Below are 22,539 nucleotides of genomic sequence, written 5' to 3' on the forward strand. Positions count from 1 at the left end.
CTTGTTCTCTGTGCAATGACAGTAAAGTTGAATCTAATCTAATCTATAAAATGACCAAAATGAGACAAAAATGGACAAAATTTTCAGTGGTGAGAAAAAGACCCAAACAGAGTCTACTGAACGGTCCAACAATGTTATGGGACAGTTCAAATGGGACACAAAATGACCAAAATGGAACATAAAACATCCGACCAAGAAAGAAAAATACCAGAATGAGCCATACAATTACAAAATGGACATCAAATGTGAAACAAAAAGATCAAAAGTGATGAAAACGGGACTGAAATTAAGCAAAAATGAGACACAAAATCTAGAAAATGAAAAAAACAATCTTAAACTGATGCAAAATGACCAAAATTGAACAAAAACAACCTTAAAGTGATGGAAAATGACTTCAGAGCAAAAATGAGATGAAGCTGAAACAGAAACAGTCACTGAGTCACAGAATGATGAAAAAGACATGAACTGACCAAAAGAACTAACAAGATGAACAATTTTAAACAGAAATAAACTTAAAAACACACAAAATGAAATGACCAAAATGGAAGAAAAATAACATGAAAAGATGCAAAATGTCTAAAAACAGACCAAAACAAAACACATGACACAAAATTATCCAGAAATCTTCTCTTACAGTCATGAGTCAGAGATCAAATTTTTTTTTTCCAGTCATCCAGGAGTAACAAGAAGGACTGTAAAATAAATACTGTGTGCTGCACGAGTGACAAATACAGTTGCAGTCTGTCCTCCATGTGTTAATTAGAGCTTAATATGTTCGGAATATTTTGCGTGAATCTGTTATTTTTTCTATTCTTATGATTGATGTAGGTTATGCATCTTTCGGGTGGGAGAAATTACTCAAAAAATGAGAGAGTACTAGTATCTGGTAGTTGAGTTTTGTAGTTTTATATTCCATTGTACAGTATACAGTACACTGTTGTTTCCCTTCAAAAATGCATTTCAAGTTCACTTCTGCACATTTCTGGTACTTTCTTAGGCTATAGAAGTATTATCTCTTGCAAAACAAGAAATGTTTACACCTATGCAGTACCTGTAGCAGCAATAATAGTGATAATAAACCTCTACTTAAAGAAAGAAAACAGTTACAGCATGAACAATGGTATAAAAACGAATGGTGTTCACTGATTAAATACAGTCTTTCTACCCTCTGAGGAAGCAAAAACAGGCATTCACAAAGTGTGTGATGCATGACAGGTTGTTTCTTCATGTAAAATAGATTTTTGGTTAAAAATTCCATTAAGCTGCTCTATTTTAGAGGCTCAGTGGAGGCAGGTCATTTCTGACCCCGAGGACAGGAGGAGTGTTCAGGACATTAAGACAATACAAGGGTTCAATGTGCTGTATGACGACACAATGAGATCCTACTAACAAATCACACAGATGACTTATGTGGTGACAATAGAAGAAATAAATAACATAAGACCTTTATGTAACCAGCAGAAACTGCAGCACAGCTTCACCTGTTTTTAACATTTCTGGTTTTGACATTTGCAGGAGTGTATCAGCTACTACTAGTAAAACCACGTGTCTGTTGCTTGAAAACATAATAATGTTGGTTATGTCTTTGATATCTGACTCAGAGATATTCTTGCTGGGGATCTTCAATGTTACATTAATTATGAAACAACTTGTAAATGTTCATCTGTTTGAAAACATTCAAAACATTTCATGAAGCAGTCATGGAGCTGCACATGTTTTATTGCAACTTTATTTCACGTCCAGATCTCCTCTGCTCCAGTGACACACTCTGTTGTGTCCTACTGTAATAATGTCTCTGTATCTTGTTGCCTCCTTTTACTTGAAAGACAGCAGAGCTCAAGCTGAGTGGATTCCAGCAGTATGTTCACACCTGAACAGCCATGTTCTCTCAGCAGGATGTGAAAATGTTCCAAACAGCTTCACATTATCTCCAATCACTGCTCTGCTGATGAAGGATGTCATGATAGCAGAAATGTAGCAGTCTGTACCAATACCATAACCTTCCAGACATTCAGTTTGGTTCTTCTGCCTGCTGCTCCACCACAGTCCAGACTCCATCTGGTCTAATCATCAAGGATTGCTTACATACTTCCTCACAATTGTTGTTGAAGCACAGACTAAAGGTGCTTTAAATCTAAAACATCTACTTTTAACCTGTACCAATTCTTACATGTTGTTTCAACCTTAGTTCTGACATTATGTTTTCCACAGATGTTTCAGGATCACGACTTCTCAGCTGTGTGGATTCTCATGGGGGCTTTTAATCGATAACTACAGTTGAAGCTTTTTCCACAGGTTCCACCAGAATATGGTTTCTCACCTGTGTGACATCTCATGTGGACAGTCAAATGGGTCTGATGACTAAAGCTTTTACCACAGGTTCCACAAGAATATGGTTTTCCCATTTTGTGAACTGCCATGTGCCTATTATGTGTTGATGAACCAGAAAATCTTTTTCCACAAATGTGACAAACATATGGTTTCTCACCTGTGTGACATCTCATGTGGTCCGTCAAAGAGGTCCGTCGACTAAAGCTTTTTCCACAGGTTTCACAAGAATATGGCTTCTCACCTGTGTGACGTCTCATGTGTTCAGTCAAATGGGTCCGTCGACTAAAGCTTTTTCCACAGGTTCCACAAGAATATGGCTTCTCACCTGTGTGACATCTCATGTGTTCAGTCAAATGGGTCCGTCGACTAAAGCTTTTTTCACAGGTTCCACAAGAATATGGCTTCTCACCTGTGTGATGTATCATGTGGTCAGTCAAAGAGGTCCGTCGACTAAAGCTTTTTTCACAGGTTCCACAAGCATATGGCTTCTCACCTGTGTGAAGTCTCATGTGGGCAGTCAAAGAGGTCCGTTGACTGAAGCTTTGTCCACAGGTTCCACAAGAATATGGCTTCTCACCTGTGTGACATCTCATGTGAACAGTCAAATGGACCCGTTGACTGAAGCTTTTTCCACAGGTTTCACAAGAATATGGCTTCTCACCTGTGTGGGTTCTGTGATGTTTGATTAAATCTGATTTACAACAAAAAGCTTTTCCACAGACTTTACAAGTTGCAGATTTTGTTGCCTTGTCATTATCACACTGTCTCGCTGATGTTGGAGCATTGTCTACATCATTACTGTGACTGTTGTTACTCTGATGTCTTGGTTTCAGCTCGATACATCTAGTTGATCCTGAGTCTACATCCTTGCGTCCTTCCTGATCTGGGCTCTCAGCTACACAAGAGATGTGAAACAGGAGCTGATCACTGTTTGGTTTTGGTTCACTGTGGTCACTTTCCACATCAGCAGGAGTCACCTCAAAGGTATCAGTCTCCTGTTTCAATCCAATTAACTCTTCCTCCTGACTGGAGCAGAGTTCATCCTGTTCCACTTTAATTTGTGGTAACCCTGGGTCTAATTGGTCCAGACTGGTGCACAATTCTTCCTGCTCCATTTTAATTTGAGAAATCTCTGGGTTTGATTGGTCCTGACTGGTGCAGAGTTCCTCCTGCTGATCTTTAATCCGTAGAGGCTCTGGGTCCTCATGGTCCACCATGAAGTTTTTCTCCTGGTCATGGGGCTGATGGTCAACAACAGTCTTCTCATTCTCACAGACACAAGACTGTGGGAGCTCTGGAGGGAAAGAGACAAAAGATAATGGTGACTACTGTGATGATGAGAGAACACACATCTGTCACTTTGTCCAGGACTGGCTGTCTCCAACAAAAATCAGCTCAAGAGTCGAATGTTTGACGCAAAAAGAATATGATGGTTTATAATAGAAGTCTTGGAGCCATGAAACAGCAGCAGGAATGATACAAGCATCTCCAAATGACTGAACATTTCTATGAACACGTTGTTCCACAGTGGATACAGGATCACAAAGTTCTAATGGTAAACACCACTGGGTACTTTTCTACACACCACACAGACAGGTTTGATGGGGATCCATTAAAATCTGTCTGAATAAAGCTGCTGTCCTCTTCATTCTTCAAACCTGTCAGGACATTTGGATTTTAATGTTATTCTTATTTTACTGCTGGTTACTGTACTGTTGATTTGACTCATCAGTGAAACCCAACATGTTAATAGCGGAATGCAGTTGAACACATTACTTCTATACTCTCTAACTCTGTACGTGTGCTTTCTTTAGATCATGAATGATCTCTATACATGGAATTATGTCTCTGGACTGAAATGATGGAATGACTGAGTCCTCTGTCAGAGTTTTATTATTAAACTGTTTGATAACACAATGCAGTTGCTGTCAGTGTGGAGTAGTTCAGATAAACACTTCCAGCACCTCTGAACAGGAAACTTTGGTTCTTGCTTCCAGGGTCAATCAACACAACGATCACGTTTTTAAAACTCCACACAGCATCAACAGACTCCATATTATGAGCCCATTCTCTCTTCCTCACAGTGTGTCTCAGTTCATCTGAACACTTCATGATGTTCTACATGCTAGAAGTGGAATTCTTCACCATCAAAACACATACACACCTATGGGCTGTAAGGGGATGTGTGGTTTCCAGATGACATCCAGCAGTCTGCGCTGACGATCGATCTCCTCCTGGTACTGGACTATGGTTTTTTCAAACTCTGAGAATATTTCTCCAGCAGCAGCAGCTAGTCTGTCGCTGATCAACTCTCTCAGATACTCAACTGAACACATCGTTACTTTATCGCTCTGATATTTCTCATTCATACTGCAATACAGCCGTTTTACAGCTCAGTCCACACAGCTGTGAAGCTAACTCTGCTCATGCTTCTTTGTTTACATCCGCCGGGTGTCACACTGTGAAGTTCTGGCAGAAACACTGAGTTACTTTCTTCTTCCTCATTGAATTAGGCAGACTAGACGCATCACTGGCGTATTGCTGCCACCTACTGGATGTTACTCATAGTCCTTAGAGAATCCTCGATATTTTCTGATGCAGTCCTGTGGTCATGAGAAAGTTCAGAAGTTTCTTCATATTTGTCCACTCCTCCATGTTAAGTAGAAAGCAAAGATTAAAACAGTTCTTCCAACTGCTCCTAGTCTCTAATGTTTCTTCTGTCGGCATGAGGAGAGCTTACACTTCAGAAGAACATTTCTCACAGTTTCGAGTTCACCTCACTCACAGTTCCTATCTCTGTGCTTCCCAATCAAAGCCAGTCCACTTTTCAGACTGCAGTGTCTGAGTCTTAGCCAGGTTAGAACAATTGAGTCTCTTCTTGCACCACTGAAGTGCATTCTTATTTTTCCCATTTTACCTTGAAGAGCAAAATCAGTCCCCCTCTTCTTTTGTTTCTTAAAAAGTCAAAGCATTTCTTCCTCAGACTGACTTTAAATTCACGTGTTTGGAGAGATTGATAGAGCTGGAATGAAAATGTCTTTGGGGAAATCCGCGGCTCCAGATGGACTTACAACCAACTTTGATCCGTTTTTCTGGGCTGATATTAGAGAATGACTGTTTGAAGCATTCAAAGAAGCTTTCAATCAGGGAGTCACACTCATTTTAGTTCAGGTTCCACATTTAGCCCAGTTTGATCTCAAGTGGGCCAGACCGGTTTTTACTACAGGATCAAAACCACAAAAGTCAGATTAAAAAAAGACAAAAAACGAGACAAAAACCAGACAAAATATTGTGAAAATGAGACACAAAACGTTAAAAATAGAGACAAATGACACGAAATACAAAAAGGGCAAAAAAATTAGACAACTTACAAAGCAGCAAAAAAATGGATAAATGACAAAAACGAGACAAAATACACAAAACGGCATGCAAAACAACGAATAAAGCAAAACACAAAATGACAGAAATAGGACAAAAAACACAAGCGAGACAAAAGGAAACACAACACAACAAAAACGAGAAACAAAGCATGAGATGAACGACAAGTCAGACAAAAAAAGACCAAAAATAACAAAAACGTGACAAAATATAACAAAAATGAGACACAAAAGGACAAAAGAAGGATGCTGCTTTTACACTCTTTCTACATTCATTGAAAGCTTCTGACAAGCTTCAACACCATTTTATTTGACATTCACTGCATTATTTTGGATTAAAATTCATTCATATGCTCTCAATGTTGTCCAGCAGAATTCCTTCAATGTGGAACTACTAGACGATGAGATGTTAACAGGAGCAAACACCAAGGAGACCCATCAGTCCTCTGCTGTTTATTATTAGCTCTGGATATCAACCCTCCTGGCTTCATTTATGGCACCAAAAAACAGGAAAAAAATCCAGAAATTCAGCAAAAAAATTCATCAAATTTATGAAAATGTGCAAAAACCTTCAGGAAGAAAATTCCAATAATTCCTTAAAAGTATTATTTTAAAAATAAAAAATCCCCCTAATTTGGCAAGAAAATTCTTGTAAATATTTTCAAAAAATTAGTAAAAATCTTTCAAAAAAAACCCCTAAAAATATCTAAAGTGATTCCATATTTATCAGTAAAACTTCTGATATTTTCTTGAAGAACATTCACATAAAAATCAACCAAAATCCAGAGAATTTACTGGACTTTGGTTGATTTTTATGTGAATGTTCTTTAGAAACATTTCTTCATTTTCCACCAAAAAATGTTCAAAAACTTCCCAAAAATGTTAAAATGTGGACATCAGAAGTTTCACTGTGGAAATATCTATTATTTTCCACATTTTCAAACTTTAAAGTGACACCAGGGTTAAAACAATGAAAAGCATTTAATAACGACACAGTCAGCAGATGATCCAACATTATTTTAAAGCTGTGTGTATTTTCCAGAAGCCTCAGGGTTTGACTTGAAACTAAATGTGAGATCTGATCCATTCACCAGAAAACACAAACTTTACTTCAGAATATTCCAGTAAAAATGAGCTGAAACATTTGGGAGAAACTATCAGTAAAATATGATCAACAGGGAAACTTCTAACATTCTGATTGTTGGAAATCAAATCTAAAATCCTTGAAGATCTGCTTCCAAAGGAATCTTTCATATTTGGTAGAATATTGAGGACAGAAATGGAAGGATTTCAGGATGAATTTGTATGTTGAGTAGAATAAAGCAGATGAATAATAACCAGCTGATATAATGTGTGTTTGTAATGAAGAACTCAGAGTCAGGATTTTTAGCCACAGACCTTTATTCTTCTCCATCACACACAAGATGAAGGAAGTTCTCATTTCATCACTAGAACAGGACTTTAAGACTCAAATCAGGATCAAGTGTGGCTGCACAAAAAGCTGATTTTCACTGGACAATAATGTGTGAAAGTCTGTCAGCAGTTTGGAGATTCACTGCTTCCTCTCTCATTTCACACTTTGTGCAGCTCAAATGCTTTAAGTTCAAGTGAGCGTCAGAGGAACACAGCACACTTCTCCTCCATTCCTCGGGCATCTTCTCACTATCTAAGATCCTGTTGAACAACCCAGTCACAAACTCTACTGCTACCTCTCCGAGACACTTCCATACCTCCACAGGTATATCATCAGGACCAAGTGCCTTTCCACTCTTCATCCTGAGCACACCAGCTCACCTACGACCGCTCAAACACTGCGTTATGATTTCCATATCCTTCTGTACACTACCGTTCAAAAGTTTGGGGTCATCCAGACAATTCCATGTTCTCCATGAAAGCTCACACTTTCATTCATGTGCTAACAAACGGCACAAGGGTTTTCTAATCATCAATGAGCCTTTCAACACCATTAGCTAACACAATGTAGCATTAGAACACAGGAGTGATGGTTGCTGGAAATGTTCCTCTGTACCCCTAATGGAGATTCCATTAAAAATCAGCTGTTTCCAGCTAGAAGAGTCATTTACCACATTAACAAGGTCTAGACTGGATTTATCATTTATTTAATGCTATCTTCATTGAAAAGAACTGATTTCAAGAAAAAGGACATTTCTAAGTGACCTCAAACTTTTGAACAGTAGTGCATATTTATATAATGTCATATTTTTTTAAATAGACATGTAAGATGAAAGAATATTGATGATAGCTCGTGTTCTTGTTCCTCTTTTAGCACACATCACACAGTATTACAATGAATAAGAACATTCAATCATCAAATACAATCATTTTCATAAAAAGCTGCTGTGGAGGCAAAACCTTTTTGTTCTTTGCAATAAATCTTTTTTCTTTTATTCAGAGCTCTGAAGGTACAGGTGACACAGAGTGCAAAGCAGTCTATGTGTCAAGTCAAACTGGAAGGAGCTGAAAACTCAAAGGAGAAGCATTTACGCACAAGTTCTACACTCAGCTGGGGCGGAAACAATCTGCGGCCTGCAGGTTTGCCACCGGCGACGTACATGGGGACACACGCAGCACTGAGGAGGAACTGAGAATGAATGACCGAGTTCAAACAAAGTGTCCGTGAGTTTCTGTTGGGAAAGCATCAAGATCTGCGGCAAACTGTGCAGGATTGCCTTCATCTCCAAAATCCGGGTTGCAGCCGGTAAGAGCAGAATTCTGGAGACTCTAAAAGACTGTTTAAGCTTCCGATGTGTGCCACTGCAGTATGTGTTAGCATTAGCCACGGAGTAAACTTTGTCTGTTTCCCAATAATTTCCGTGTGTTTTGTAATTGTTCAGTTGAAAATAAGATTGCAGGCTAATTGGTGATAGTTAGAGGGTTCCAGCTAAGACCAGTGAATTCATCCTGTTTGTAATGGTGGGTTTTACGATGCCCTTTATTTATTATTTATTGGATCTGGAAAGGATTACACTTTAAAAGCACTTTATGCACTTTAAATAATTTTAAAAACCATGAAGTAAAAAGTATAAAATGGTTAAAAAATGTTTGATAAAAATGCTCAGAGTAATTTGTTAAACCGTGATTGAAAATCAACTCTTTAAAATGCAGATAAATTCATGTGTGGTATAGTATTGGGTTGAATATTGCTCATGCCATGATTTGTCGCTTCAGTTTATGTGGTGTTGAGGTTGACAAACATAAATTGAGTGGAGTAGCATTTGCCAATGTGGTGAAAATATCCATGAGGAATGGTTGTTACTATTTGCTGAATGCAGTAATGCGAACATTGTCCTTTTGTGTTCTGTTTAAAGGTTTTTCACCTTAATCTATCAACTAAACGTATGGACTTATGGAAGTTGCCACCTCTGTATCTCATGAATTTGCGACCACTGCAAGATAAAAGAGGGAAAAGAAAGAAAGCAACTGTGTGATTGATGAGTGGAGTCCTGCTCAAACCCTGGGTAGATGAAACATCCTTTTTCAAGTGGGGAAACTGCACAAACTGAGAAAAATCATCAATGAGAATCACCTGTCATTGAAAGTGGGAGGACACTTGACACTATGGGAGAGAGCAAAGAACAGAGAGTGAGAGCTGCCTTTAAACAGAACACTGAGCTGTAAAATACATTCACTAACTTACAGCATGAACAGTTTTCTACCAGCAGTCCTGTCTTGAATCACCTGCAGTAGCATCTTTATGTTCTCTTTATTCTCTTTTTCCATGTCTGTTTTCTGTCTATGTTCCTTATTTTTAACAGTTTAAGTTCATTTGTATCAGTTTTAGGTGAAACTGAAAAGAGCTAAAAGTGAACTATTGAGTTGAAATGTGTCCTCTGTGTTGGCTGATGAACATATGGGACACTCTGACACTTGTGTATAGAGTGGTATCCTAATGAAAATGTGTTTGATGTGACAGGTGATTGGCAGGAGGAGGAGAGTCTGACGGAGGAGCAGAGGAATGTTGGCAGCCATTTAGTCTGAGCTCAACAACGGAGGAAACATGGATTCTTCACAAAAAGTGAGAAACATACCACTGTAACATTATTATTATTCATTTGTTCTTTAAAATGTCTAAAGTTGCTCCAGTTGGTTAGATGGGCCGACCAAAGCCAGGTGACGTTGGCTGGAGAGATGTAGCTCTGCAGAAGCAGCTGTACTGAGGATATAATGGTGGACTGCTAGGAAGCTGCTTGTTTTTTGTTTGAGGCTGAACTAGCTGCTGATCATACTTTCTGAAAATGTCTTACATGGTGATGAAGATAAGTAACGGAAGAAAAGTCTTGTTTTTCAAGCAAGTTGTTCATGAAGGTAAAGAGCAGCATTTTCTTTGGTAGAGAATAATACTTTTGAGCATTGTGAGTTTACCAGCCTTTTCCTTCTCAAGAAATTCAGACAGTTGAACCCAGAAGTTTACTTACACTGTATAAACGACACATAACCCTTTTTTAATTTACACGATCTGATATTAAATCTGGCAATGCTTCTCCTGTTTGATGTCGGTTAAGATGACCAAAATTGTCTTTAAATGCCAGAATAATGAAAGAGATTTTTTTCGAGTATTTTTATTACGTTCTTCACAATCAGAAGTTTGCATCCACTAAGATTGCTATTCCTTCAAGATAATGATGTCCTGGCTTTGAAGGCTTTTGATAGATTAAGATGTATTTTCAGGCACACCTCAAACACACTGCTTCCTTGTGTGATGACATTAGAAAATCTAAAGAAATCAGCCAAGACATCAGGAAGACATTTGTGGGCCTCCACAGGTGTGGTTCATCCTTGGGTGCAATTTCCAGATTGCTGTGGTTTGACGTTTATCTGTCCAAACAATTACATGCACAGATCAACACCATGGGAATGTCAAGCCATCCTACTGCTCAAGATGGAGATTGGTTAAGGTTAGGATTGTTTTGGAGGGAAATGTGTTCATCACAAAAGACAATACAAAGACAAACTTGAGTCTCAGCTCCAAATGAACAACCTCAGTTCAGTCTGGGACGGCATGAATCTGATCACTGGGACTAATTAATGTGTCAATGAGAGAGTTCAGCTCAGTGGTTATAATTCTGATTTTGAGCTGACTCAAAGTCTAAACAGTTTTTATGTCAGGTTTGACTCCCATGATTTTAGAGCTAAACATGCTGAGACTAAAAACTGTCTCATGTCAGCCTCTCCACAGAATCCCTTTCTTGATGTGGGCAATGTAATCTGGTGTTTCAAACAGTGCAGACCAAAGAAAAGTCCTCTACCTGATTACATCGGTGGCCGTTTATTGAACATTTTTTAAACGTCTGACTAAATGACCAAGATTGCTGCCGATGTCCCTGTCTATCTTATGTTTTGTTTGATTTTTCTTTAAATGGCTTTTATTTTGCTTGTAATTGTTTTACTGTGTTTTTTTACATTTGTAAAACATTTCCTTTAATCGCTGCTATTCCTTTAACTGTTTTACTGTTTTGTTGCTTTTTTCATGTTACAGGATTCTGTGACAGAGGATTAGTTATAGGAAAAACCCAGTCACTCTACAGTTTGTGCTGACAATATTTAATGGCTAATATCTAGAAATGTGGCTCACATTTTCGTGGCACCAAAAATCTAACTTTGTTCCTCTGAGGGCTGCTATGAAGCAAGTTCAGTATAAGCAGGCTTACTTTGTGTACACCGGCTCGACAAAAACTAAAGCCTCAGTCAGAGTTAATGGTGGTTGTCAGGTTTCTTTGTTAACTCAGACTTTCTACTTCAGATCCTGTGAGAGTCACAAAAAGGGGGGGTGTTAACACCAAATGGACGTCTCATGTATCAGCTGCTTCAGTCAACTGGTTGTTATAGTTGATAGCTACAAGGAATATGAAAAATGATGATGGTGGAAAGCAGCTACTGCAGATGATGCAAGACAGGAATGCTGGTAGAAAGCTGTTAAACGTGCGTGAAGAATTTATTTTACCGATCAATGTAGACGCCTTTTTGAACTGGCTGCTGCACATTACAGCTGTTAAACTTTCAACTTCATGTATTGAGACGTTATATTGAAGAAGTGCACTTTGGTCAGGGGTGGTCTGATAATGCAGGAAGTCACTGTAGTTCAGTCGCTTTGAGTTCTTTTGTTCACACATAAAATGAAGAGACAGATCTTGAACGTTTTCACCCAAACTGTCAAGGTAATCAAGATCTGTCTGTTCATTTTATGTCTGAATAAAAGAGCTTTAAACTACTATAATAACAAGAAGACATGATGAACATTTCTGAGCTTTAGTTATCGGTCAAATCAAGGTGAAATTAATGTCATTGATTAAATATTCTTGGTAATATATACCAGTAGATTTTTGACACCAAATCAGGACCAAACATAAAAAAATATATTTATGTGATTTCTGCATCACCAACTAAATACACGTTGGGTTTCTATGACAACACAATGCAAACAGTATGAGAAACTGTATCTTCACGGTTTTGTTCAGTGGCTTTAGTGACATAAAGCTCATCAGGTTTGCACGTACAACATCAGATAAAGATCCTCAGCTGAGAATCTGTTTTGCTTGTGGAGAATCGTCAATAAATGCTTCGGTTAATAGGAGACGCTTCTTCCAGCCAATTTAAATGTGTGTGTGTGTATCCAATGTTTGACTGTACACAAGATGAAAGATCATTTTTATTTATTGCATTAATGCAGTTCCCGTAATATTTACCTCGACATTCCTTATTATTGTTGGAAATTCTACTATACAGATTTGCCTATTGTCAAACATTCTGTTGCTGCCAGCACATAAAAGGACTGAAAACATGGATACAAACCATGATAATATTTAATGATTTATATGCAGGAAAGTCTTGATGGATCACACTGGAGGAGGAAGAAGATGATGAGCAGGAGGAAGAGGAAGAAGAGGAGGAAGAGGAAAAGGAGGACCTCGTTCACAATGACGACCACGCCTGAAACCTGCTGTTTATGAATTTTCTTATTTTGCAATAAAGCACACTGTTCAAAATCCTGTTTTTATTTTCTTTGTTACTGATTTTGTGTTGAAAGAAAGTTTTGCTGCTGATAAAGTATAAAGTTTAACATTTACCAAATAATTCCTTCAGAATGATGAAGGTTTCTGTACCAGAAGACTGTTTATGTGATGTTTGGAGTATATATTCAATGTATTGACAAGGAGAATTCACTACACGTCTTCAGAAACATCTGCAAACTGCATCTAAAACGTATTACAAAAAGGGTTTTGAAAAGGTTGAATAAATGTGGCACAGTGAACCTTTCTGCCCTGGTTTTCAAGAAGGAACATGTAATTTCAATGCAGACACACTAGGTGTCGCTGTTCTGTCTGGTCGCTGCGGCACAGCTTTAATATTTAGCCACGCTCTGATTGGTTACAGAACGACGAAAGCGGAGTGAAGCGCGCACTTCCGGTCCTAAATGAAAGCGTTCCGGTAAGCAACATACAAAGTAAATCAGAAATCCAAACCGCTGCCGTGTAGCTGGAATGAAGTCTCCACGAGGCTATTCCAAAAGGCCGATCTGGCCCATGGCAGTGTTAAAGTATGAATGACATGACAGCTAGGGGAAAACTACGAGGGAGACTGGATCAAAACTCATTCCAGTTTTCTCCTTTCATGTCAAACTTATTATTCAGTATATTTAGTCAAGTAAAAAACACTAGCAGAACCACCCCAGGGAAGGAAACAGATCCATGTCACTGTCAGAATAAAAGACCGCGCAGGAGAATTATTATTAAAAGACACTGAGGACTTCGTCCCGATGAAATTGCGAAGGGAGGATTTATTTTCCCGTCTTTTCTTGTGGTACTTGACAGAAGACATGACACCACCATGCTGTATCCACAAACATGTGACTGCAACATCCATTTAACAAGCAACAAACGCATTTTGAATACGTTACAGATCAACGTAACGCTGGACCAATTACGTTTCTGTTGCAACGTGATTGAAAATGCATTTTAGTTGTCTGAGAACGTAATTTGTGGAGACAGGGTTGCTCATAGTGATGCTTACTCTGTCTGGCACAATAACAGTAAAACATCCATCAGTTCCTCCTCAGTCTCTCACAGAGTTTCAGTTTATGTGGACGTTCCTGCTGGAACTCTGTCCTTCTACAGAGTCTCCTCTGACTCTCTGATCCACCTCCACACCTTCAACACCACATTCACTCAACCTCTCTATCCTGGATTTGGGCTCTGCTGGGTTGGTTCCTCAGTGTCTCTGTGCTGAGTTGAGTCTCCAGAGTCTCCTCCTGGTACAGAAACAGTGTTGAACAGATAGTTGAGTCTCTCCATGACTCTGTCCCTCACAAACATGTTTTCACATTCATGGATTAAATGTGTTTCTTTGTCAAATCCTTCTAAATGATTCCTTGTAAACTTGTTCCTCTTCAAAGATGGAAGTTGTGATTATTCCAGGAGCCAAATGTGGTGTTTGTGTCTTTTTCCAGTCAAATGTTGAGAGTGAAAATCAGGATGTGGTGTTCCTCTGACGCTCACTTGAACTAAAAGCATTTGAGCTGCACAAAGTGTGAAATGAGAGAGGAAGCAGTGAATCTCCAAACTGCTGACAGACTGTCACACATTATTGTGAAGTGAAAATCAGCTTTTTGTGCAGCCACACTTGATCCTGATTTGAGTCTTTAAGTCCTGTTCTAGTGATGAAATGAGAACTAAAAATCCTGACTCTGAGTTCTTCATTACAAACACACATTATATCATCTGTTTATTAGGAATGACACCAGAGTGGATTTTAACAAAGTTTTTATTGGCCCAAACAACAAAAAAGGACACAAGCATATCTAAATCTGGACTGAACTCTCTCTGCTTCCCCCTGGAGGCTCAGAGGCTCATCGTTCTTTAAGTGATCAGCCGGATGTGGCCACACCGTCTGCTCTCCCCCTCCAAATTACATAATGTGGGTGATTATTACTCTTCTTCTATGAAAGCATAGTAGCAGTTAGGAATCATGACGAGCCACTGAAATATTAACTAACTATTAATTAATTGTCTGATGCTTTAATGGCTATTGCTATTTCCCTGTTGAGATATATTTTAATAAAGCATTATCCTGCAATTAAAATCAACAGATTGGAACTTCTATTTATCCCTATCACAATGGTTAGACATATATATTTACAGAGAGGTTTGTTCATATATCATTTACAGTCTGATTTATGACACTTTTTTCCCCTAAAAACAGACTGAAATGCACAAAATGAGACATAAAATGAAACAGAAAAACCTTAAACAGATGCAAAATGTCCAAAATGACACAAAAAAATGATCTAAATGAGACACAAAATGTTCACAATGGAACAAAAAACTTTGAAAGCACGAAAAATGGCGAGTAAAAACAATCCTAAAGACAAAAAGTGACCAAGGTTAGACACAAAATGATGAAAATGAGCCTCAATGAGACACAAAATGAGCAAATTCAACAAAAACAGCCTTGAAGTCACCAAAATGGAACAAAAAACAACAAAAAGAGATGAAAAATGACAACATTTTATCCACTAACATCCCTAAGGATGCAAACTGACCAAAATAAGCCACAAAATGAGCAAATGTTAGCTTGTCAGTGTTGTGAAAACTTCAGTCTAACATGTCAGTGTGTAGTTTGATATCTGGAGCTGAGTTGCAGCTCGTTGTCTGGACTTCTGTCTTACCTGAATGTTTCCTATCTGGCTGAGGAGGCTTCATTTTTCTGTCACAGTCTTTGCTCACAATGTCTTCACAAGTTTCACACTTGAAATCTTCACCACAACTCTCCAATATCTCCAAGGTTTGTGTGTTAAACTGACTTTCTCAAGTGTTTCCATGTTTTTCTTCAGAATATGGAATGTGGTAACAGTTGTTAGTTCTTCTCTCTGACATCACAATGGACTTTTAAAAATGCATTTACTGTCTTAGTACTTGTTCTCTGTGCAATGACAGTAAAGTTGAATCTAATCTAATCTATAAAATGACCAAAATGAGACAAAAATGGACAAAATGTTTCAGTGGTGAGAAAAAGACCCAAACAGAGTCTACTGAACGGTCCAACAATGTTATGGGAGGGTTCAAATGGGACACAAAATGACGAAAATGGAACATAAAACATCCACCAAGATAGAAAAATACCACAATGAGCCATAAAATTAGAAAAGGGACATCAAATGTGAAACAAAAAGATAAAAGTGTCCAAAATGGGACTAAAATTAAGCAAAAATGATGAAAATGAGACACAAAATGAAGAAAATGAAAAAAACAACCTTAAAGTGATGCAAAATGACTAAAATGAGAGATAAAATGAGCAATTCAGAGTTAAAATGAGATGAAAACTGAAACAGAAATGGCCAGTGAGTCACAGAATGATGAAATAGACGTGAACTGATCAAAAGAACTGACAAGATGAACAATTTTAAACAGAAATAAACTTAAAAACACACAAAATGACCAAAATGAACCACAAAATGGTCAAAATTAAGGCACAAAATGACCAAAATGGGAGAAAAAAAATAACATGAAAACATGCAAAATGTTTAAAACCAGACAGAAAGACGTAAACTGACCAAAACAAAACACATAATGACACAAATGAGACACAAAATGATCTAGAAATCTTCTCTTACAGTCATGAAACTGTCCACATTTACTCTATTCAACATTCTGAGGGTTTTTACAGAGAGCTTTGTTCATAGATCATTTACAGTCTGATTTATGACACTTTTTTTCCTAAAAACAGACTGAAATGTACAAAATGATCCAAATGAGATGTTCATTTTGTGTCTCATTTTAGTCATTTTTGTTGCTAATTCTGGTCATGCATTTCTTTAAATAACTAATAATACTGTGGACTCATTATTTAAACTTGAGGTAAATTCTTAGCATACTCAACTGGAAAATACTTTTACTGATTTGCTGTTGTTTGAACCTTAGTGCTGTCTTCGGGTCAAAATGAACCAGGCCACCATGTTTAATAGCATAGAACGGCCCCTAAATGACCTTTTTCAACTTGAAATTTGATCACTTTTCCTCAAGTGACCCCAATGTTAGAAAAAGTGAAACATTGTTTTTGTTTATATTTTCATCAAAGCTGTACACCACCAGGGTACAAAGACTGTCTTCAGGTCATTTTTTACCCGGTGTCAGATAGAAAATTGACCCCCATGGAAAAGTGACCGAGGTTACAAAACATTAAATAACTAGCATAATACATAGTGGGGTCAAGATTCTACACCCTGGCTACTTCTGGACTGTTGAGATTGCCATATTTGCAGATTTTCAACTTAATATGGACTAATCTGATATTGCTGAAGCTATGAGGACAGTTTTCAGGTTTCAGTTCCCAGCAGGTCAGAGATCAGATTTTTTTTTCAGTCATCCAGGAGTAACAAGAAGGACTGTAAAATAAATACTGTGTGCTGCACGTGTGACAAATACAGTTGCATTCTGTCCTCCATGTGTTAATTAGAGCTTAATATGTTCGTAATATTTTGCGTGAATCTGTTATTTTTTCTGTTCTTATGATTGATATAGGTTATGCATCTTTCGGGTGGGAGTAATGACTCAAAAAATGAGAGAGTACTAGTATCTGGTAGTTGAGTTTTGTAGTTTTATTGTACAGTACATTGTACAATATACAGTACACTGTTGTTTCCCTTCAAAAATGCATTTCAAGTTCATTTCTGCACATTTCTGGTACTTTCTTAGGCTATAGAAGTACTATCTCTCGCAAAACAAGAAATGTTTACACCTATGCAATACCTGTAGCAGCAATAATAGTGATAATAAACCTCGACTTAAAGAAAGAAAACAGTTACAGCATGAACAATGGTATAAAAACGAATGGTGTTCACTGATTAAATACAGTCTTTCTACTCTCTGAGGAAGCAAAAACAGGCATTCACAAAGTGTGTGATGCATGACAGGTTGTTTCTTCATGTAAAATAGATTTTTGGTTAAAAATTTCATTAAGCTGCTCTATTTTAGTGACTCAGTGGAGGCAGGTCATTTTTGACCCCGAGGACAGGAGGAGTGTTCAGGACATTAAGACAATACAAGGGTTCAATGTGCTGTATGACGACACAATGAGATCCTACTAACAAATCACACAGATGACCTATGTGGTGACAATAGAAGAAGTAAATAGCATAAGACCTTTATCTAAGCAGCAGAAACTGCAGCACAGCTTCACCTGTTTTTAACATTTCTGGTTTTGACATTTGCAGGAGTGTATCAGCTACTACTAGTAAAACCACGTGTCTGTTGCTTGAAAACATAATAATGTTGGTTATGTCTTTGATATCTGACTCAGAGATATTCTTGCTGGGGCTCTTCAATGTTACATTAATTATGAAACAACTTGTAAATGTTCATCTGTTTGAAAACATTCAAAACATTTCATGAAGCAGTCATGGAGCTGTAGACGTTTTATTACAACTTTATTTCACGTCCAGATCTCCATTGCTGCAGTGACACACTCTGTTGTGTTCTACTGTCACAATGTCTCTGTATCTCGTTGCCTCCTTTTACTTGAAAGACAGCAGAGCTCAAGCTGAGTGGATTCCAGTAGTATGTTCACACCTGAACAGCCATGTTCTCTCAGCAGAAAGTGAAAATGTTCCAAACAGCTTCACATTATCTCCAATCACTGCTCTGCTGATGAAGGATGTCATGATAGCAGAAATGTAGCAGTCTGTACCAATACCATATCCATCCAGACACTCAGTTTGGTTCTTCTGCCTGCTGCTCCACCACCACCACAGTCCAGACTCCATCTGGTCTAATCATCAAGGATCGCTTACATACTTCCTCACAATTGTTGTTGAAGCACAGACTAAAGGTGCTTTAAATCGAAAACATCTACTTTTAACCTGTACCAATTCTTACATGTTGTTTCAACCTTAGTTCTGACATTATGTTTTCCACAGATGTTTCAGGATCACGACTTCTCAGCTGTGTGGATTCTCATGTGGGCTTTTAATCGATAACTACAGTTGAAACTTTTTCCACAGGTTCCACAAGAATATGGCTTCTCACCTGTGTGACATCTCATGTGGACAGTCAAATAGGTCTGATGACTAAAGCTTTTACCACAGGTTCCACAAGAATATGGCTTTCCCATTTTGTGAACTGCCATGTGCCTATTATGTGCTGTTGAACCAGAAAATCTTATTCCACAAATGTTACAAACATATGGTTTCTCACCTGTGTGACGTCTCATGTGGTCAGTCAAAGAGCGCCGTTGACTGAAGCTTTTTCCACAGGTTCCACAAGAATATGGCTTTACCATTTTGTGAACTGCCATGTGCCTATTATGTGCTGATGAACCAGAAAATCTTTTTCCACAAATGTGACAAACATATGGCTTCTCACCTGTGTGACGTCTCATGTGTTCAGTCAAATGGGTCCGTCGACTAAAGCTTTTTTCACAGGTTCCACAAACATACGGCTTCTCACCAGTGTGACATCTCATGTGTTCAGTCAAAGAGGTCCGTCGACTAAAGCTTTTTTCACAGGTTCCACAAGCATATGGCTTCTCACCTGTGTGATGTATCATGTGTTCAGTCAAAGAGGTCCGTCGACTAAAGCTTTTTTCACAGGTTCCACAAGAATATGGCTTCTCACCTGTGTGAAGTCTCATGTGGTCAGTCAAAGAGGTCCGTTGACTGAAGCTTTGTCCACAGGTTCCACAAGAATATGGCTTCTCACCTGTGTGACATCTCATGTGGGCAGTCAAATGGGTCTGTTGACTGAAGCTTTTCCCACAGGTTTCACAAGAATATGGCTTCTCACCTGTGTGGGTTCTGTGATGTTTGATTAAATCTGATTTACGACTAAAAGCTTTTCCACAGACTTTGCAAGTTACAGATTTTATTGCCTTGTCATTATCACACTGTCTCGCTGATGTTGGAGCATTGTCTACATCATTACTGTGACTGTTGTTACTCTGATGTCTTGGTTTCAGTTCGATACATCTAGTTGATCCTGAGTCTACATTCTTGCTTCCTTCCTGATCTGGGCTCTCAGCTACACAAGAGATGTGAAACAGGAGCTGATCACTGTTTGGTTTTGGTTCACTGTGGTCACTTTCCTCATCAGCAGGAGTCACCTCAAAGGTATCAGTCTCCTGTTTCAATCCAATTAACTCTTCCTCCTGACTGGAGCAGAGTTCATCCTGTTCCACTTTAATTTGTGGTAACCCTGGGTCTAATTGGTCCAGACTGGTGCACAATTCTTCCTGTTCCATTTTAATTTGAGAAATCTCTGGGTTTGATTGGTCCTGACTGGTGCAGAGTTCCTCCTGCTGATCTTTAATCCGTAGAGGCTCTGGGTCCTCATGGTCCACCACGGAGTTTCTCTCCTGGTCATGGGGCTGATGGTCAACAACAGTCTTCTCATTCTCACAGACATAAGACTGTGGGAGCTCTGGAGGGAAAGAGACAAAAGACAATGGTGACTACTGTGATGATGAGAGAACACACATCTGTCACTTTGTCCAGGACTGGCTGTCTCCAACAAAAATCAGCTCAAGAGTCGAATGTTTGACGCAAAAAGAATATGATGGTTTATAATAGAAGTCTTTGAGCCATGAAACAGCAGCAGGAATGATACAAGCATCTCCAAATGACTGAACATTTCTATGAACACGTTGTTCCACAGTGGATACAGGATCACAAAGTTCTAATGGTAAACACCACTGGGTACTTTTCTACACACCACACAGACAGGTTTGATGGGGATCCATTAAAATCTGTCTGAATAAAGCTGCTGTCCTCTTCATTCTTCAAACCTGTCAGGACATTTGGATTTTAATGTTATTCTTATTTTACTGCTGGTTACTGTACTGTTGATTTGACTCATCAGTGAAACCCAACATGTTAATAGCGGAATGCAGTTGAACACATTACTTCTATACTCTCTAACTCTGTACGTGCGCTTTCTTTAGATCATGAATGATCTCTATACATGGAATTATGTCTCTGGACTGAAATGATGGAATGACTGAGTCCTCTGTCAGAGTTTTATTATTAAACTGTTTGATAACACAGTGCAGTTGCTGTCAGTGTGGAGTAGTTCAGATAAACACTTCCAGCACCTCTGAACAGGAAACTTTGGTTCTTGCTTCCAGGGTCAATCAACACAACGACCACGTTTTTAAAACTCCACACAGCATCAACTAACAGACTCCATATTATGAGCCCATTCTCTCTTCCTCACAGTGTGTCTCAGTTCATCTCAACACTTCATGATGTTCTACATGCTAGAAGTGGAATTCTTCCCCATCAAAACACATACACACCTATGGGCTCTAAGGGGATGTGTGGTTTCCAGATGACATCCAGCAGTCTGCGCTGACGATCGATCTCCTCCTGGTACTGGACGATGGTTTTTTCAAACTCTGAGAATATTTCTCCAGCAGCAGCAGCTAGTCTGTCGCTGATCAACTCTCTCAGATACTCAACTGAACACATCGTGACTTTATTGCTCTGATATTTCTCATTCATACTATAATACAGCCGTTTTACAGCTCAGTCCACACAGCAGTGAAGCTAACTCTGCTCATGCTTCTTTGTTTACATCCGCCGGGTGTCACACTGAAGTTCCGGCAGAAACACTGAGTTACTTTCTTCTTCCTCATTGAATTAGGCAGACTAGACGCATCACTGGCGTATTGCTGCCACCTACTGGATGTTACTCATAGTCCTTAGAGAATCCTCCATATTTTCTTATGCAGTCCTGTCGTCATGGGAAAGTTCAGAAGTTTCTTCATATTTGTCCACTCCTCCATGTTAAGTAGAAAACAAAGATTACAAACAGTTCATCCAGCTGCTCCTCGTCTCTAATATTTCTTCTGTTGACATGAGTAGAGCTTACACTTTAGAAGAACATTTCTCACAGTTTCTACTTCACCTCACTCACAGTTCCTATCTCTGTGCTTCCCAATCAAAGCCAGTCCACTTTTCAGACTGTAGTGTCTGAGTCTTAGCCAGGTTAGAACGATTGAGTCTCTTCTTACATCACTCTTCTTATTTTTCCCATTTTACCTTGAAGAGCAAAATCAGTCCCACTCTTCTTTTATTTCTTAAAAAGTCAAAGCATTTCTTCCTCAGACTGACTTTAAATTCACGTGTTTAGAGAGACTGATAGAGCTGGAATGAAAATGTCTTTGGGGAAATCAGCGGCTCCAGATGGACTTACAACCAACTTTGATCCGTTTTTCTGGGCTGATATTAGAGAATGACTGTTTGAAGCATTCAAAGAAGCTTTCAATCAGGGAGTCACACTCATTTTAGTTCAGGTTCCACATTTAGCCCAGTTTGATCTCAAGTGGGCCGGACCGCTTTTTACTACAGGATCAAAACCACAAAAGTCAGGTTAAAAAAGACAAAAAATGAGACAAAAACCAGACAAAATATTGTGAAAATGAGACACAAAACGATAAAAAATAGAGACAAACGACACGAAATAAAAAAAATAGACAAACAAGTTACAAAGCAACAAAGAATGGATAAATGACAAAAACGAGACAAAAATACACAAAACAGCATGCAAAACAACGAATAAAGCAAAATACAAAACGACAGAAATAAGCCAAAAAACACAAAAGAGACAAAAAGGAAACACAGCACGACAAAAACGAGAAACAAAACATGAGATGAACGACAAGTCATACAAAAAATAACAAAAACGTGACAAAATATAACAAAAATTAGCCACAAAAGGACAAAAGAACAATCTAGTATTTGACTTTGTGATCATGGTCTAGAAATGATTTTAAATTGATACTTTGACTCATTTACAATCTGCAGTTCATGTCTTCTCTGGAATTT

At 38.5% G+C, this 22,539-nt stretch overlaps 2 protein-coding genes across 6 annotated transcripts in view; one reads left to right on the plus strand and one right to left on the minus strand.

Moving 5' to 3' along the window:
* Positions 1–884: 884 nt before the first annotated feature.
* LOC127531914 (zinc finger protein 761-like) lies at positions 885–21,301 on the minus strand. The gene is made up of 5 exons (XM_051942325.1): positions 21,009–21,301; positions 18,654–20,134; positions 12,830–12,836; positions 4,496–4,723; positions 885–3,625 (listed from the first exon to the last, which is right to left on the minus strand). The coding sequence occupies exons 1-5, from the start codon at positions 21,211–21,213 to the stop codon at positions 2,223–2,225; spliced, it is 3,324 nt and encodes a 1,107-aa protein (XP_051798285.1). The 5' UTR covers positions 21,214–21,301; the 3' UTR covers positions 885–2,222.
* The window catches only part of LOC127531988 (zinc finger protein OZF-like), a 184,259-nt gene continuing 169,966 nt past the window's right edge, over positions 8,247–22,539 (plus strand). The window contains exons 1-4 of one of the 5 annotated variants that reach the window (XR_007939228.1): positions 8,251–8,427; positions 9,038–9,187; positions 9,643–9,744; positions 12,548–12,712. The gene's annotated coding sequence lies outside the window, so the exon portion shown is untranslated. The other 4 variants (XR_007939229.1, XR_007939230.1, XM_051942865.1 and 1 more) reach the window with 4 other exon arrangements.

Source organism: Acanthochromis polyacanthus, chromosome 22, assembly GCF_021347895.1.
Source record: "Acanthochromis polyacanthus isolate Apoly-LR-REF ecotype Palm Island chromosome 22, KAUST_Apoly_ChrSc, whole genome shotgun sequence".
In the NCBI taxonomy this organism is placed as follows: Eukaryota; Metazoa; Chordata; class Actinopteri; family Pomacentridae; genus Acanthochromis; species Acanthochromis polyacanthus.

Coding starts and splice junctions, on each gene's coding strand:
- LOC127531914 (XM_051942325.1), bottom strand. CDS start 21,213: ATGAATGAGAAATATCAGAGCAATAAAGTCACGATGTGTTCAGTTGAG. Junction 20,135..21,008: donor CATCCCCTTAGAGCCCATAG/GTGTGTATGTGT, acceptor CTTTCCCTCCAG/AGCTCCCACAGTCTTATGTC. Junction 3,626..4,495: donor CATCCCCTTACAGCCCATAG/GTGTGTATGTGT, acceptor CTTTCCCTCCAG/AGCTCCCACAGTCTTGTGTC.